Source organism: Protomyctophum bolini (genome assembly GCF_963924005.1).
Source record: "Protomyctophum bolini genome assembly, chromosome: 18".
In the NCBI taxonomy this organism is placed as follows: domain Eukaryota; kingdom Metazoa; phylum Chordata; class Actinopteri; order Myctophiformes; family Myctophidae; genus Protomyctophum; species Protomyctophum bolini.
In genome coordinates, this window is record NC_137879.1 from 19,784,082 (window position 1) to 19,800,469 (window position 16,388).

Below are 16,388 nucleotides of genomic sequence, written 5' to 3' on the forward strand. Positions count from 1 at the left end.
GAGAGAGAGAGAGAGAGAGAGAGAGAGAAATTAAGGGAAACAATGGGAACGGCAGACAAAATGTTCGACTACCTTTTTTCACTAAAAACTAAATAAAACCTATAAAGCTATGATAAAACTAAGATGAAATATATTGACAATTTAGTTGACAAATTAAAACTAGAACAAAATGTTATGGAGGGACTATAGTGGAGAAGAGATCCAGTAGAACTATAAAAGACAAACTTGTAGAATGGCTAGTTTTGAGCATGCAAACCAAGTGTAAAATCAACCATTATGACCCATTAATTTGTTTAGTTGGCTAAATCAACTGTCGATTTTTTTGTCAACTAAAACTAGACTGGCAGTAAAACATGATTAAAATATGACTAAAACGAATTTTATTCAGAAGACTATGATTAAAACTACATCAAAATGTGCTGGAGAGCTGAAACTGCGGTGGGATGAGGAAAAAGGACAGAGAATTGAGATGTTCCTTTGAAGTATAATGAAGAGTATAACGCTCACAGGGTAGTGTAGAGAGAGAGAGAGAGAGAGAGAGAGAGATGGAAGGACGTCTTTGTTGGCTCCTGATGAGCTGCCAGGCCTCCCAGCGGTCCCTCGCACTTTTATTCTCACCTCCCCACATTAGCACGCATTAGAGTCGCATCATCATCATCATCTGTGAACTGAATTACATCCCCCTCATGTGCACATTATCCTCCACCCAGCACCCAGATCTATGGAAGCATGTGAACACTGATGCTGAACACTGATGTGATAGAAGTAAAGACTCACACACACACACACGCGCACGCTCACACACACACACACACACACGCACGCACGCACACACGCACGCACGCACGCACGCACGCGCGCACACACACACACACACACACACACACACACACACTCACTTTTCTAGATCGTCAACGAGGCTTAGCCTTTTGCTTCCCGGCGAGGATTGGTGACACTTATGTGAAGACAAGGGATGCTCCAGAGAGATATAGAAAAAGGCAGAGTGAGAGAATGAGAGGAGAGGAGAGGAGAGGAGAGGAGAGGAGAGGAGAGGAGAGGAGAGGAGAGGAGAGGAGAGGAGAGGAGAGGAGAGGAGAGGAGAGGAGAGGAGAGGAGAGGAGAGGAGAGGAGAGGGAGAACAAGGCTCTTCATCATGCTGTCAGCCAGATGCAGCTAGAGCCTTAGTGGGGGAATAAAGAGTGTTTTTAAAAGGTGCTGTGAGGTGCAGCGAGGATGAGTCGGATAAATGACTTCTCTTTTTCATTCAAAGAGCCCAGCAAAGCCCACGGGGTCATCATGGGTGGGGCTCCGTGTGTGTGTGTGTGTGTGTGTGTGTGTGTGTGTGTGTGTAAAGAGTGAAAGAGAAAAAAGTGTGTGAGGGGACAATGTGAGTGTGTGCGTGTTTCGGTTGCTTGCTACTGCATGGAGAACGTAATGCAAAAAAAAGAAAAGCTGCCTTTTTTTCCCCTCTCCTTTGGGCCACTGCCGACTGACGTTTTGTTGCCGTTGACACCATAACATATTATGTTTTTGTTTCTTCTGTGCTGCCCCGTCCCTTTCACCAGCGAGTGGGAAAAGTAATGTAGTTCAGAGGGGGCATGTAAGGTGGAACAATAGGCCCGAAATATTGAATAAAGAGTGAAAGGGAGCAGGGGTACAAATGACAATGGGCCAGGGCCAGTGGTGAGAGGAGAGAGAGAGAGGGGAGGGAGCCCTAGATTGATGATAGATCTCTGCTGGTTAAATATTATCAGGCCTCTTTCTTCATGTATCAAAACCTCCCCTTGGCATCACACAGAGAATGGAGGGAGTCTGGGCCGGCTAATGATCTTCCCTTCTGGGCCATTCACTTTTTTTTGTAATGCACTATTTACCCACTATTGAGAGACACTCCTCTCACCGCCGCGCCTTCGCAACACAGATGGTTGGGGTAGCCATAGTGACTGCTGTGCTTTCTTTACGCCAGGACCCCCACTTCCAACACACAGAGACCGCCTTTCTATAGGCTTGGGAAAAGAAGTTAAAGTTTTGCCAGGAGTTGATGTGTTGAAAATAGTCCTGAATAATGTTGCCAGTCAAAATGGCATTAATGAAAGAGGAAGAAGAGAATTTCCTGCATGGGAACTTATTTGTTTGATTTGCTGTGAAATGGAATGGATGTACTGCTCGATTCCTCTTCTTATGATTGCTTTATTGAGTTGCTCGTCTTCTTGTGACTAAATGAATGACAGTTTTATTTGCCAGCGTCATTCCATTTATACGGAGTCTGCCGAGTGACTGAGAGCCGTGTCATCGAGATAGTAAATATACAGCATGTAAGTGTATAAAGTGTGACTTTTATATGTGACACGCAGTACAGTAGCTTATCATACACAAAGCATACGCTTGTAACAGGCCTCGTGAGTGTGTGTGTGTGTGTGTGTGTGTGTGTGTGTGTGTGTGTGTGTGTGCGTGTGTGCGTGTGCGTGTGCGCGTGCACGTGCATGCATGCGTGTTGGGGCTATTTTAAGGGCCCCTCCTCAGTCAGATGTCTTTGTGCACTGTTGGGACGTGAATGCCAAGGTATAACGGAAATCCCAAGCTTGATATACATTTGTTTCTTTTCTCTGGGTTTTGTCCATTTTTACCACAAAGGGCGATGCTGTCCCCCCACCCCCACCCCCGACGCCTGGGGGTCCGTGGGGACCTTTCAATGTCCTTTTTATAGTGAGGCTGCAAAAAGGGGGGGGCGGGGGGGGAGTGGGGGGGGGGGAGAAGAAGAAGCAAAAAAACCCAACATAGCTCAATGAAAATCTGTCCCTTGATAGCACACTTTTCACTGTGGGCTGTATCTCCCACTCTCCAGTTGAAGTTGACCCACGTGCACCTCTGGGAGTTGTGGGCTAAAAGGGCCCCCTCTCATCCAATTAACTCCTCTCTTTCAGGGCGAAGGGGAGAGAGAGAGAGAGAGAGGGGTGTGTGTGTGTGTGTGTGTGTGTGTGTGTGTGGGGGGGGGGGGGTGTGGGTGTGTGGGTGTGTGTGTGTGTGTGTGTGGGGGGGGGGGGGGGGGGGGTGTGGGGGTGTGTGTGTGTGTGTGTGTGTGTGTGTGTGTGTGTGTGTGTGTGTGTGTGTGTGGTGACAATGGTGGGGTGAAGACATTCTCTTCCCAACGTCCCACCCCGCTACACTTACACACAGGGAGAAGATTGTGGGTCGCTATCGGAGAGAGAGATGGTGTGTTGCCTGGCGATCTACATTCCCCGCGCACCAACAACCTTTTGAAATGCTGATGGCACCCCAGCCTCACCATCACTCCCACTTTTGCTCTTCCATTTAATGTGGTGGAGTAGTCATCCATTCCATTAGCCCTCCTCCTCCACCAGGTTAGAATGGGGAGCCCCCAACCCCACCGCCATCTCCACCCAACCCCAGATAGAAAGCAGTGGGGCAGCCAGCTACAGCATTTGTCATGGTGCCGTCCACAGCAAGCTGTTGCTCTCTGGCACGGCCCTTTGTTCTCCCAAACCTGCTGGCTAAGCAGGGGGATTTCATATGTTGCATCAGCGTTCCCACTGGCTCGGCACATTTCCCCCACCTCATATTAGTGGTCGGGTCGAAGGTGGGGGGGGATGGGGGGGCCAGCATACACAAACACAAACACACGGGGTGCAGTAGAACATATAGCAACATGGGATGAGATGATGCGGTTTGGGAGGCCGATGCTGGTAGGGTGTGCCTGCAAGGAGGGTCGTTAGTTTCCTCTGTCGCATACACACACATACGTGTATACACCAGGCCCCCAGAGCGGCTGGCCAACGTTGAAGCCGTGCTACCCTACTGGTCAAAGCTGGAACTGCAGCACGTTCATGGAGGTGGACGGACGTTCAGTGACGTCATGATGCAAAAGTTGACCTCAACCGCATAGCCAACAGTGGTACTTCCGCCAAACTTCCGGGTGCTTCAAACGCCACTGAGCAACTTCCATTGAAATGAATAGTCATGGAGGCGGGGTTGTCCAGTCTCTAGATTATGTATAACTCTAGGGTGTACACACACACACACACACATGTGCAGGTGAAATGTGCTGAGAACGGTCGACTGGTCATCCCACCCACATCGCCATTATCCAGCCTCTGGACGCGATCCATGTTGGCTCACACTTGGTCTTTGTCTTCGGGGCAACAATAATGTGCCCTGCCTGGCGCCTGTGTTTGGGGGGGCTCAAGTGGAGGTCACTTCCCAAGGCGTCATAATGCTTTGGGCTGGGTACAAGACTGCGTAAAATCCACTTAAAACGAACCAGCATAACTCCACCCCCCCACCCCCCCCGTGTGGGCCACTATACTAGCATCACACTTTTCAATGGGAAATGGGAAGTAGGCCCTTGATAACACTTCAAACTTGAATCTTGAATGAGAGAGAGAGGTGAGACGAAGAGAAGGATTGGGGGGTAGGGTGTGTGTGTGTGTAGGGGGGGGGGGGGAGGGGGGGGGTTAGTGAGCACGAAAGAATGCTGCTTTATAAAGCTCGACACATCAGACAGTAGTGCCATAAGATCTCTGTTAGAGCCAGATGAAACAGCGGGCACCAGCCCAAGACACAGGACAAATCAAAGCCCGGAAGACTGTTTTGATGAACAGATGTCTGGCATTTTTCCCCCCTTCCTCCCCTCTCCCTGGCTCGTCATTTCCACACTCTCTCTCCCTCTCTTTATTTCTTTGTCTCTCACCCTCTCCCACTCCCTCTCTCACAGTGGTGAGTCAGTGAAGGTTCAGTCTCACATGGCCAGACCATCGGAGGTCTCCGCCTACTGATACGTCTGGTGACATCTAAATCCAATGTAGTGGCTGAGACTGTCCGGGACCGAAATAACTGCATTGGAGAACCAATTCAATGTCTTTAGGGTGGTCCTTTACATAGAGACGGTGACAGTATTGGCTTCCAAAGCAGTATGCATATACCGGTAGCAGGTTTGCTAGTGGCCATTCTCGCCACTTTTACCCACTACTGAATTTAGCTACCAACAGACGTATCTCTGAGATCTCTGATTGTCTGACTACGTGAGACTAGCGAGGGCTAGACTATAGACTGCAGTTGAGAGACACGATTTCACACTATATCAAATTAACACTCAGGGTTGCGTTGTGCACACGCCCGTACGAATGTAGAGATCCACTTGTAATTTATGTCGATGGGCCTCTGCCTACCTCTCTTCCTTCCTCCCTTCCTCTCTGCCCCTGTGTTTTCCTGCATCATGATGTAATCATCCTTCTCCTTGGCTAGCATGCAACCCCCCTCCTCTTAACTTGAGCTCTTTCCATTTAGCTCCTTCACATGATGTTTGTTTGTTAGTTCATGTTTTAGCTCTTCCAGGGCCGGCCTTTCCCATTCACCCTCTCTTCATTTATCATTCTGGGATCTTTCCTCTCTTGCTGGATAAAAATCGTCTCTGTGTCCATTTGTGTGCACTACTCTCTGTCCCTGACAGCTAATGGGAGGCCATTCTAGTCCTGGCTGAGCTATATTGAAATCTCCTTCCTCCAGGGCAACATCCATAGCCTTTTTCTCTTGATTCGCTGAATGATGGACTCGGGGGTAAAGGAACATAAACCTAATGATCATTGGCTGAGATGGGCTGTCTGCTGGAGGTCGTTGAGCGTCGGCGATTACAAGACATCCAATAGGCCATGCCCTGCACTCTCTCTTCTCTCTCTCTCTCTCTCTCTCTCTCTCTCTCTCTCTCTCTCTCTCTCTCTCTCTCTCTCTCTCTTCTGTCTTCTTCTCTCTGTCTCGCTTTACCCCCTCCCTTCGTTCTTTATCTCTCCCTCTATTTCTCTCCATCTCTCACCCTTCCTTTCCAACCTCCTCTTCTTCTCACATTCCCTTCTCTTTTCTCTCCATCTCTCTCATTTATTCTGTCTCTTGGCCTCTCTCTACCTCTGCCCACCTTCTTCCTTTGTCTCTCCCTCTCTCCGCCGGCCCCCTGCCCCGCCCCACCTCCTTCCTTACTGAGGTATTTCCAGAATGCCGCCGGTTGTGATGGATTTACGAGCAGCCCATACTTTGGTAAACACCGATGGCGGCCGTCTTTGTCCTCTTCGCTGCCAGTGATATAGCGATGCCCTCCCCCCCGACCCCCTCCCATAAAGAATGGGGAAAACCAGGTTACGGCCACCATAGAACCAGGCCAAACAATAAAAGGCTTTATGGGCAGATATGGGCCTGTACCATAAACGCCGGAATCTGCTGTCGGAGGGGACATTAAAGGGGTAATGACACAGGGGGAGCGTTCACAAAGATCTCCCACACGTGCACGCACGCACGCTCACACACACAACCTCTAAGAGGCCATGCACGCAGACACACATTGGAGAGAGTGAGCCTCTAATGCAGGGATCTATAGAACAGATTAACTGTGGCTCAGGATGCTCAGTGTATGTGTCTGTCTGTGTCAGAAAGGGACAGAATGTGTGTGTGTGTGTGTGTGTGTGTGTGTGTGTGTGTGTGTGTGTGTGTGTGTGTGTGTGTGTGTGTGTGTGTGTGTGTGTGTGTGTGTGTGTGTGTGTGTGTGTGTGTGTGTGTGTGCGTGTGCGTGCGCGCGTGCGTGTGCGTGTGTGTGATATATAGATCCATATTAGAGACGTGAAAGCAGTGCGGTGGTGTCCATCGATAGCCTGTTCCCCGAGAGCAAGGTCCTTCTTTACACATCAGCACACTGTCAGACGGAGAGAGCACAGCTGCTAGGCTTGACTGTACGAGCAGCACAAACCCAGCTGTGTAAACACACACACACACACACACACACACAAATGGATGACGGCGGGGGAACAGAGTGATAAGTTGTGTCACACATACACACATGTGCGCACACACACATGTGCACACACACACACACACACACACAAACACTCATGAAGAAGAGGAAGTTGGCAGCAGAGTCAGTCCATGACAGCAATGTGTGTGTCTGTGTGCGCATGTGTGTGGGGGGATTAGGATGCTGAGCTACACAGTTGTGGGCTAATGCTGTCATCGACATGCTTTCCTCTCTCTCCCACTTGACACAGCTTGACAGAGACACACAATCACTCTGCCTCTCTGTCTCTCTCTCCCTCTCAAATTATAACACATTTCATCTTCTTAAAGCGGTCCTCTCTCTATCTCTCTCTCTCTCTCTCTGCCTCCGCTGTCCCGCCTTATTAGGATGCCGGGTAAGAATTAGGAAAGATGGAGGCTCGTCTCAATTTCTTTTATCAGCCGGGCATTAGCCATCTGCATGAGAACGGGGAACGGGGGTATACGATTGGGTGCTGTGAGCGAGGTCAAGAGAGACATGCTTTTTGCGCAGTGTGTGTTATAGTTTATATATAGAACATAGTTTATAGTTTAGTTCCCAAACCTTTTCATGCCAAATATCCCTACAGAGATGCATGCATTAGGTCTATACCCACATTTGTTATGATTTTGTCCCACAGACTTCCAAGAAAAGATTGTTGTTATACATATGATTCTATGTAGAATCTATACACATGCTGAACACGTTCTCATTGAACTAACTTCCGGTAAGTGAAATCACTAAATGAATTGTTCATTTTGCCAAGGAGCCTCATGGGACCTTCTCTATAGGCCTCTTGGCAGGCCCTCAAGCCCAGTTTGGGAACATTGCACTAACCATTATGGTGGACAGGAATTCCAAAATTAGTTCCTGGACTGCCCTGACTCAAAGATGTCTGGTCTTATCTGGTCAGGAGATATATTCACTCACGTGAAGTGTTGTCCAAGTGATAAGGCCGGTCTGGCCTTTGTTTGCTTTAGCCTTTACCCAGTTTAGTCACTGATTCCTGGTCAGAGTTTGACTAACGTCTCTGTGACTTTCACAGAATATTATTCGGTTTAGTTCAAAAAGGCTCGATTGAAGAACACTCCAATAAAGAACACATTACACAGGAAGTGACCCTAGCTAGGGAGACGTGAAAAAAAGCGTTGAGGGACAGCTGATTGCAGATGACAGATGTTGATGGATCCTTTCCAGAATTTTTTTCTTTCCTTTTTTTCCTTTTCAGAAGTAAATATCTACAAGCTCACAACATGTTCCATCACAACGCATTGTGAGCATGTAGATCAGCTATTTTCGCTATCCGCTATATGACAAAGTATATTGCATACAGTAAGTGGTTAAAAAACAAAAAAAAGAGACCTCTTCCACTGCTTCATCTTGACTGAGCTCTCAATCGCCAGTGGAGTTGAGCTTGGGGTTGTGCGTTAGCCGAGGAAGACCCTTTTCAACCTCTTTTATCACACGCAATAAGCCAAATGACATAATGACCTATTGTTTGTTCTAACCTGTCAGCTCATCTCCTTGGGGGGAGGAAGGGCGAAGGATTTTTTTTTAACTGCTTCCTAACGCCCCCGATTGGGGCAGAGGAGAAGAAGAGAGGAGGCAGTAAAAATAGTTTGACACCCTCAAGGTCCAGCCTGCAATCTCCTCTCCACCCACTCTCATAAACCTCTTTGAATTCTCTCCTAAAACTCTCTCTCTCTCTCTCTCTCTCTCTCTCTCTCTCTCTCTCGTCTTTTTCTTCATCACCCCACCCCCCTTCTCCACCAGTCTAACCCCTTGAGACACTATGTTCATGTCTACCCATCATCATTCATAGTGTATCACTCTATAATTTGCTCTTTACATATCCTGCAAGCCCTGTGAGGGCATTAATGTCTGAATTCTGCTTCAACCATGCCTTCCCATTGGTTTTCCTGGGTTCTTCGCATCATGCTTTTGGAGCTCTGAGCCGTAGTGACACATCTTTCTCTCTGGGTATCTATAATCTACCACAGTACGTTTCTGTGTTGCTCAGGACTAGTGTGGAGCTTATTGAGGCTGCAACTAGCTGTCTGGCTCTCTCTCTCTCACACACACACACACACACACACACACACACACACACACACACGCACACACACACGCGCGTGTGCACACACACACAAACTCTTTTTCTGTTTCTCTATTGTGTCGTCACAGAGTTTGACATGTGCCAGAAGCCACTGGCCACTTTCACTTAACCTCTAACTGGCTATGCCTGGCTCCAATTTACTCGATTTAAGTGTGTGTATGTCGACATATGTGTGTGTGTTTGTGAGAGTATGACAAGCTTCTCTCCCACACCTCCGCATGTCAAAATAAGTCCGCCGTTGCAAACTTGGCTCATTCAACTGGTGGGCACAGATATGACTGGGCATCGCCTGGCACCACGCCACTGCTACCTCAGCAACACCCTCTGCCTTCCTCTCTCTTTCACACACACACACACACACACACACACACACACACACACACACACACACACACACCACCCTGTTTCCTTTCCTCTCTCGCTCTTTCTTGCTTAAACGTATTTAGTGTCCTGAATTAATTGTAAGTAAGTAAGTAGGCTAGGTAAATGAATGAATGAATAAAATAATAACAATAATAATAAATAAATAAGATTAATTCTGGGGGGGGGGTGGGTTCTCTTTAGCTATTTTCACCCTCCCCCTTTGTTGTAATAAACAGTGATCAATACTCCGCTATCTCTACTCAGACTCTGATTATGCAATCACAGGCTATAACTGAGAGAATTAACTCCCTCCCCCTCGGAGACGAAAACAGAGCACCCGGAAAATTAGCATTTTCTGACAGCCATTACTCAGTGTGGCTAATCCTGTCAAGGAATGTGTGGCTATGCTATCAGTGCAGGCTGGGGGTGGGGGCAAGCCCTCCACTCTGGGCTCTCCTTATCAGGCAGAGCAAACACACAGGGTTCTGCATTCAATAATGTGTCACAGTCAAAGGAGAGGCTGCGGGACAGCGTATAGGCCATTAGGCCGGGCCCCCTCAGCCCCATGCTGGGCTTCATTACAGATATCCCACCTCCTCCTGACACCTTGATGCTCCGACCCAGCCGTGACCTGTGGCTCAGGTGTAGTGTTGTAGGCCCTGCAGGTCACTGAGGTCACTGTAAGTGTAATGTACCACTTGTGAGTAAGTGGTACATTACATTAGACGTCGGGTGTGGTCCGCCGGCGAGACACCGTTAAAGGCAGCAGTGTCACTGACTTTTTACAACATAAATCTATATTAACCTACAAATACATATAATGACGTTGTGTGTATTGCTATAATTATTGTCGTATTGTTTTCTTTCTGAATCACCTGTCACGCGAATGTAATATTCAGGCCAGGTATGTAAATTACAGTATGATAGCTTTGGCACTGACTGGTGCATGACACACAGCTGTGTGCCTGCCTGCCAAACGAGTTGCAACAATGTTGCATGGAATGTCACAGAGGATCGGCTGAGGGAGTAATTGCCTGCATTAATAAGTTGATGCAATGCCATTCAGGGAAGCAGTGAAACTAACTGACTGATGCAGGGGGGGGGGGTGTTATGTCTCACTTAGTAGGCCTAGCATTACTTGTTGACTTTGCAACTCTCCTTAGCCTACTCTCTGTGGCATATGGCATGCAGTGAGCTTTGCAGCCAGAACTTTTTGAAAAGCGTGATTGTGTTTTATAGGGCTGTACAAGGTGGGAAACCTTGAACGGGGGTACGATGAGAGAGGCAGAACAGCAAGTCAGAGTCACCGTGTGGGTCATTTGGAGGTGAGGCTGCCTACTTCCATGGGTTCAGGAAAAGTTCAGCCGCATAGCATTAGGCAAATTAGCGAGACAGTGGTCTGGGGGAGAAAAACTAGGGAGGGTAGGCGACGATGAGAGCAGGGAGAACAAGGTCACATTAGTTGGAAGGAGGAGCCCCAAATAAAAGAGTGAGAGGTTGAATTTTCAAGATCGAGCGTCGTCAGTCTGCTTGAAGCACTCATTTATGCTCATGAACTCGGCGCAAAGATATGAAAGACTCATTACTCCGCCGCTTGTATAATTTAATTGTGTCCTTCAATACGTTTTGCTATTTAAAGTCCCCCGTACCTCGCCATGAGGGAATGCGACGGGCTCTCCTCTAGTCTGTCTCTCTGTTTTTTGGTGACGTCTTTGAAGGGTTAAAACGCGGGCGGAGCCACGCATGAAAGAGAGCGGCCCGGCGGGGCGGAGCCAAAGCTTCCCAGCTGCTGTGCCTTGTCACATTCTGCACAACACACACACAGCCGCACGATTTAATGTGTGGGAAAGGATCTGTGCACAGCCCAAAAATATAAACAAGACGCGCTGAATGTTTCTTGCGAACAACCCCAGGATCTATTTATTATCAAAGGGGAAAAAAGGACAGGCCAGCGGGCTCAGAGCAGCCGTCGCGCACGGACGGTGCCGTGTTGTGGGGAACAAGAAGCGGATCCGTGGACAGACACAGCGAGCCGGGGCTTATCTAGTCCACCCGAGGCGAGCGCAAACGGGACAATCGGTCATATCCCAAAGGACACCCTGCAACTCCACGGAAACCTCTTATGTGGTCTCGGCGCCGTCGCCTCGTACACATACACACACATTTTTACTGTTGCAGTGTTGGTGTTGCCGTGGTGGACCTGGAGATTAACGATCTTTTTTATTGGATTTAATTTTCAGTATTTATTTTTTTATTTTAGTGGATGCATGCGATGCGAGCTCAGATGGTGCTGTCTATTTTAGCGAGGCCGAATTTATTGGGCTGATATTTGGTGCTGAAGTTATTACCGGTCGTTTTCGATCTAACCATTCTTCACACTCCAAGCGACAGTCTACTATTAGGACATCATGTTGACCATTTTCTTGAATTATGTTTTCAAATTGATCGCGGCTGATTAGGACATTTCAGACACTCAGTTCTGTCTGTGTGTGTGCACCACGGCCAGTTTTTCCCCCATGCAACGCAACGGAAAAAGAAGAACGCAGACCTTCGAATGAGTCATTTTTGTGTGGATTTATTACTTTTCTCCCCTATTTAATGCAGTTTCCCTCGTCATTCCCCCGCCGTCCTACCTCTAGCACCGGTGGCGAACTAAACCCCACTGGGCTGGCGGTGCTCGTATTTTCTGTGCGCCGCAAAGATTATTATTCCCCCTATTTGATAATAATCCCCCCGCCGTCACAGCGCGCCCCGTATGATGTATGAGAGTGTGGACGTTGTGGGACTGAATCCCAGCCCGAGCCCGTTTCTGATGATGGATTACTACAACCAAAGCAGAGGATGCTTGATCCCGGAGAAAGGCGGACTGGTGCCCGGAGCGCCGCATCCCTACAGCACGTCCATCAGGAACCAGCACTGGAACGGCTCCAATCACTGTAGGTGGCATTTTCACTGCCTCGTTAAGTTCACTTCACACACAAAAACACCACTCTCCCTTGTCTTGTCCCTCCTCACAGCCGTGTTTCTGCCCTTTTTTATTTTTATTTTTTTGGGAGGGGGGTTAATTGTCCACGCGATTTGGGGGAAAGTTTTTCATCAAATTATTGAGTGACTTATTGACTGTCTACAATCGCGCTGCGGACCGTTACATAGGCCTACTACGTTATTAGAATCGTTGTTCATTGTAGAAAGACTTGCCGAAATGCCACCCAACAGCACTGTATATACAGTGTATTATCAACATCATGCAGCTTCATAGCTGCATTATAGTTGACCCACTTTTCGCCTCTCTCTCTCTCTCTCTCCCCCCTCTTACGATCAACATGTATGTTTTTAAACGAAACCGTAGCCCAAACTTTAGTTTTCTGTGATCTGATCTAGGCCACGTTAAATATGCACTTAATAAACAAGATTTTTTTTGAAAGCCGTGCCAACGTTAATAAGATCAAACTTTCCTGCTGGCGTTATCCCTGGATTCCTGTGGTAATCTGGATAGCCTGCCCTAGATCCAACTGCTGCACACACGCTCACAGTCCAACATATTTATTTATCTGTCTAATTCTCTCTTAATGTAAAATGTCGGTTTATTGGCACTCACTCACTAGTGATTCTAGACATTCTTTAATATTGATTTATGACTTGCATGGCTCAGTTAAAACATGGACTGTCAGATTTTACAATTGTGTGTCCAGAGCTTGGAAGTCAGATAAAGGCGATTAAATATATATTTTCTTATTACATTACTGTCTGTCAAATAGGTGTGAATGGGTAAAAATAGAATATCAATATCCGTTTCAATTGGGATGCATACTCTTGATAAAATATGAACAGCGCTTTCTTCGACAAAACCCAGCCATCTGTTTGGTCTAGTAGTAGTTGTTTGTCTTGGGTTAAGTAACCAAAGCCAGCCAAGAGAAATATCCTGACTGTTTTTGTTCACTGAATTGACACTATATCTGCTGCCCTGAGAGATAGTTTTATTGCAACAACAAAGTATCATTGAGGGCCCTTTATTTACCATTCTTCACCTCAAAGGGGCGAGTCAGCACAAAGCATGCCAGGTCTTTATAGTCGAGATGGCTCTGTTGTCTTTCACAGCTCAGGGAGAGCAAAAGCCAGGAATCTCCACAGGCTTTTAAGGGCTAATTTCCTCCCCATCTCAGGACCATAGAAAACACACGACAAAGGGGAAACCCAAGCAGGAATTGCTAATGTTTAGCAGCATCAACAAACAAATGCGCGCGCAACTTTTTTTTCTTCTATTTATTTGCACAGTAGCTTCTGATCTAATATATTTTTGAAGGCACTGTTTCTCTCAAGACCAGAAAAATGCCTTTGGTGCAAAGCTGCATATAAATCACAGACAGGGACATGTCACACATGCTGTCGGCGTTCTTTTTCTTTCTTTTTTCCCACCCAAAAGGTCATGTCGCTATAGCCCAAGTCAGGCCCTTTTCAACGCAGACGTTTGGGCGAAGCAAGAGAACCATTTATTGTACCAGCCAGCCAGACAGCTCCAGAGGCAGCATTGATTCAAACCATGTGAGCTAATCTAAGGGAGGCTTGGAGGGCGGGGGACCCGGGGACCAGGAAGAGACCTCTGAACCCTAGCGCGGCTCCACATTGTTTTGCTCATCGTTGGAGTTGGAACGAGGTGTGTGGTGGGGGTGGGGGGGGGGGGGGGGGTAGCGTAGCTCGTCCCTGCCTTTCTGCCTGAATGTGATAAAAAATGTAGTGCATGATGGGGGAGATGGGAAGAGACGGGGGGGTTGAGGGGCAACATCCCTTAGTGTTGTCACGTGGCGTGGCAGGCTTATTGGATCACGGGGGCAGAAAACAAAACAGAACAAGATTCTTCTGCTCTTCCACCCCCTCTCCTCCTCCTCGTAGTGCAGAAATCCAAACTAGCCTGGCCAGAGAGAGAGAATGAGAGACAGTCCAACGAGATGTGCCGGGTTTGACTCATTTCTGGTCTCCTTTTTTCCCTTGTCTGTAAACTGAACTTCAGGCAGTAGTGCCATGCCATGTATCATGGTATATGTTATGCACCACGTGGGTTTGGCAGCAGAATGTAGGTAGGAGTTAAAACCTTTTTTTTTTTTTTTTTTTTACCTCAGCCCTTTTCCCTTTTGGTCCTTCATGGGTTGTCCTTTTATTTTGTTTCTTTCTGTGCTCTCTCTTTTAACCACTCCATGCTGAATCTAACTACTCATTACAGTGCTCCCCAGAAGAGCGCTCTGGCTCCCTGAGTGCACTCCCTGACACCGTCACTGGAGTTAAACTGGCTCAAAATCTACCTCCCGGAGCCATAAGTGGCCAGGCAGAAAGCCAGATCATATGGACACTGTTTATTCCCAGTGGCATTGGCTCTTTCAAAGAAGCTCCACTTTCCAGCTGTCACAACTATTTCTTTCCAAGCTCTGTCAGTGGGATTCTGTCCATGAGCCGTGTCAACAGGCCACTTGTAATCTAACTGTTCTGGGCTGCATAACATTGACAGATAATAACAGTATATTGATATTCTTTGGTTGAATGTGATGATTGTGAGTGATAATAGATTTATTTTTAAAATGATGCTCCAAGCACTTTTTTATAAATGACAAATAGCTCACAATGTGTTGCATCACAGTACCTTAAAAGCCTGTAGATTTGTTATTTAAAGTATTTTGAAAATGTTTGACAATTTCAAAAGAATATGGGAAACCTGGTTGAAAGTGGTTTACAGTGCTCGAAAAAGCAACTTGGCAGTGGAAAATGAGGTGCTGTGCCTATGGAAAAAGTGAACCCTTCTCTCCAACATGTAACTTGATCCTTTTGTCTGGGTATTTGCAAAACAACCAGAATTCATTGTTTTAAGTGGTTTCTGAAATGCTGTCGTCTACTGATTGAAATTTTAAATGGAGCCTTTTTCGTGATTTGGACATTGCCGTAGACCGTAGTCGACGTGTTTAGTGTTTTTATACGTGACATTTTGCAGCCTCATTTGGGGCTTGTTCCATGTAACCTCAGTTCAGCCTAATCATAAGCAGCATCAACAAGCCACTGATAATCTGACTTGTTGTGGTGCAGAGGAACAATGCTGAGTCTTCACGCTGAAGGGCCCCGGCCTTCCCGATTAAATGCACTTGATCCGCCCCCCTCGCCGGTCGGAATCCTTACAGCAATTACGGGCTCATGCATGAAGGAATGTGCGTGGCCTTGTTCACATGACTGTCACACACACTGTGGAGGGAAAGGGAGGGGAGGGAGCAATGACTGTTGCTGGTGGAGGGGGTATGGACTGGAGAGAGAAAGAGAAAGGGGGATTGCATGGTAGGATCCAATGCTCACCGGCCCATGGGGTTTTTCATGTCTTTGCTTGTTTTCCCAGGCCATCCTCAGTACAAAAGGGGGTCCGTCAGGACATTTCCAGTGAGTGCAGATGAAGGCACAGGAAAGGCAAAACGTTAGATTATTTTTGTTTCTCATGACGAGGCTGCCAAGTAGAACTGTTGGCTCCGATGGCTGTGTGTCTGAGGGGCTAGTGACTGGCAGTCTAATCTGACTCATGTGGTATTTAAGTGCGGAAGTCCTTTCCAGAGGAGAAGGGAAGGGGTGCAGGGGGCTAGAAGAGGCTAGAGAAAAAACAGATGGTATTTTTATTGTTTTTCAGCGCTAAGGACCATAACAGCGGGAGCAATTTTGGGCAAGGGTGACGGGGGGGCGGGAGGTTGTAGGCTGGACTGGGCTGAGGTTTTAGTTTTTTTTAAGGGAAGGGAAGAGAAGAAAGTCAGAAAGCTCCAACTTGCTGATGTGGTTTCTTCTGGCATTGTGAGAGGCTGCAGCATAATTGTTTGTGCTGTTCGGGCACCAACATGGAAAAACTGCGGCTGGTGTGTTTGGACTCGGCACACGCCAACAGTTTTCTGTGTTGGCTTTGCGAACGAGCTATGGATATTGTTCTCTGTCCTGTCCCGTCCCCCCCAATGCACAAATTACATCTGGCAACTGCACAGTGGGAGTAGAAACTCTCCATAAACAACACAGCGCACTGAGCGTAGAGAGACGAGAGGCTTGCCGAAAACCACAAATGGACTTGGCCAGAGAGCTGTCACTCTA

The 16,388-nt window shown here is 47.5% G+C and overlaps 1 protein-coding gene across 9 annotated transcripts in view; it reads left to right on the plus strand.

The window, feature by feature from the left end:
• raraa (retinoic acid receptor, alpha a) overlaps positions 1-16,388 on the plus strand; it is a 220,865-nt gene that overhangs the window by 153,171 nt on the left and 51,306 nt on the right. For 2 of the 9 annotated variants that reach the window (XM_080789387.1, XM_080789388.1), the window contains exon 1: positions 11,113-12,226. The exons of the other annotated variants lie outside the window; for them this stretch is intronic. In XM_080789387.1, the coding sequence (XP_080645513.1) occupies positions 12,046-12,226 (181 nt within the window). In that variant the 5' untranslated portion in view covers positions 11,113-12,045. Of the gene's footprint in view, positions 1-11,112; positions 12,227-16,388 lie in introns of those variants that run through there. 9 annotated transcript variants of the gene reach the window in all.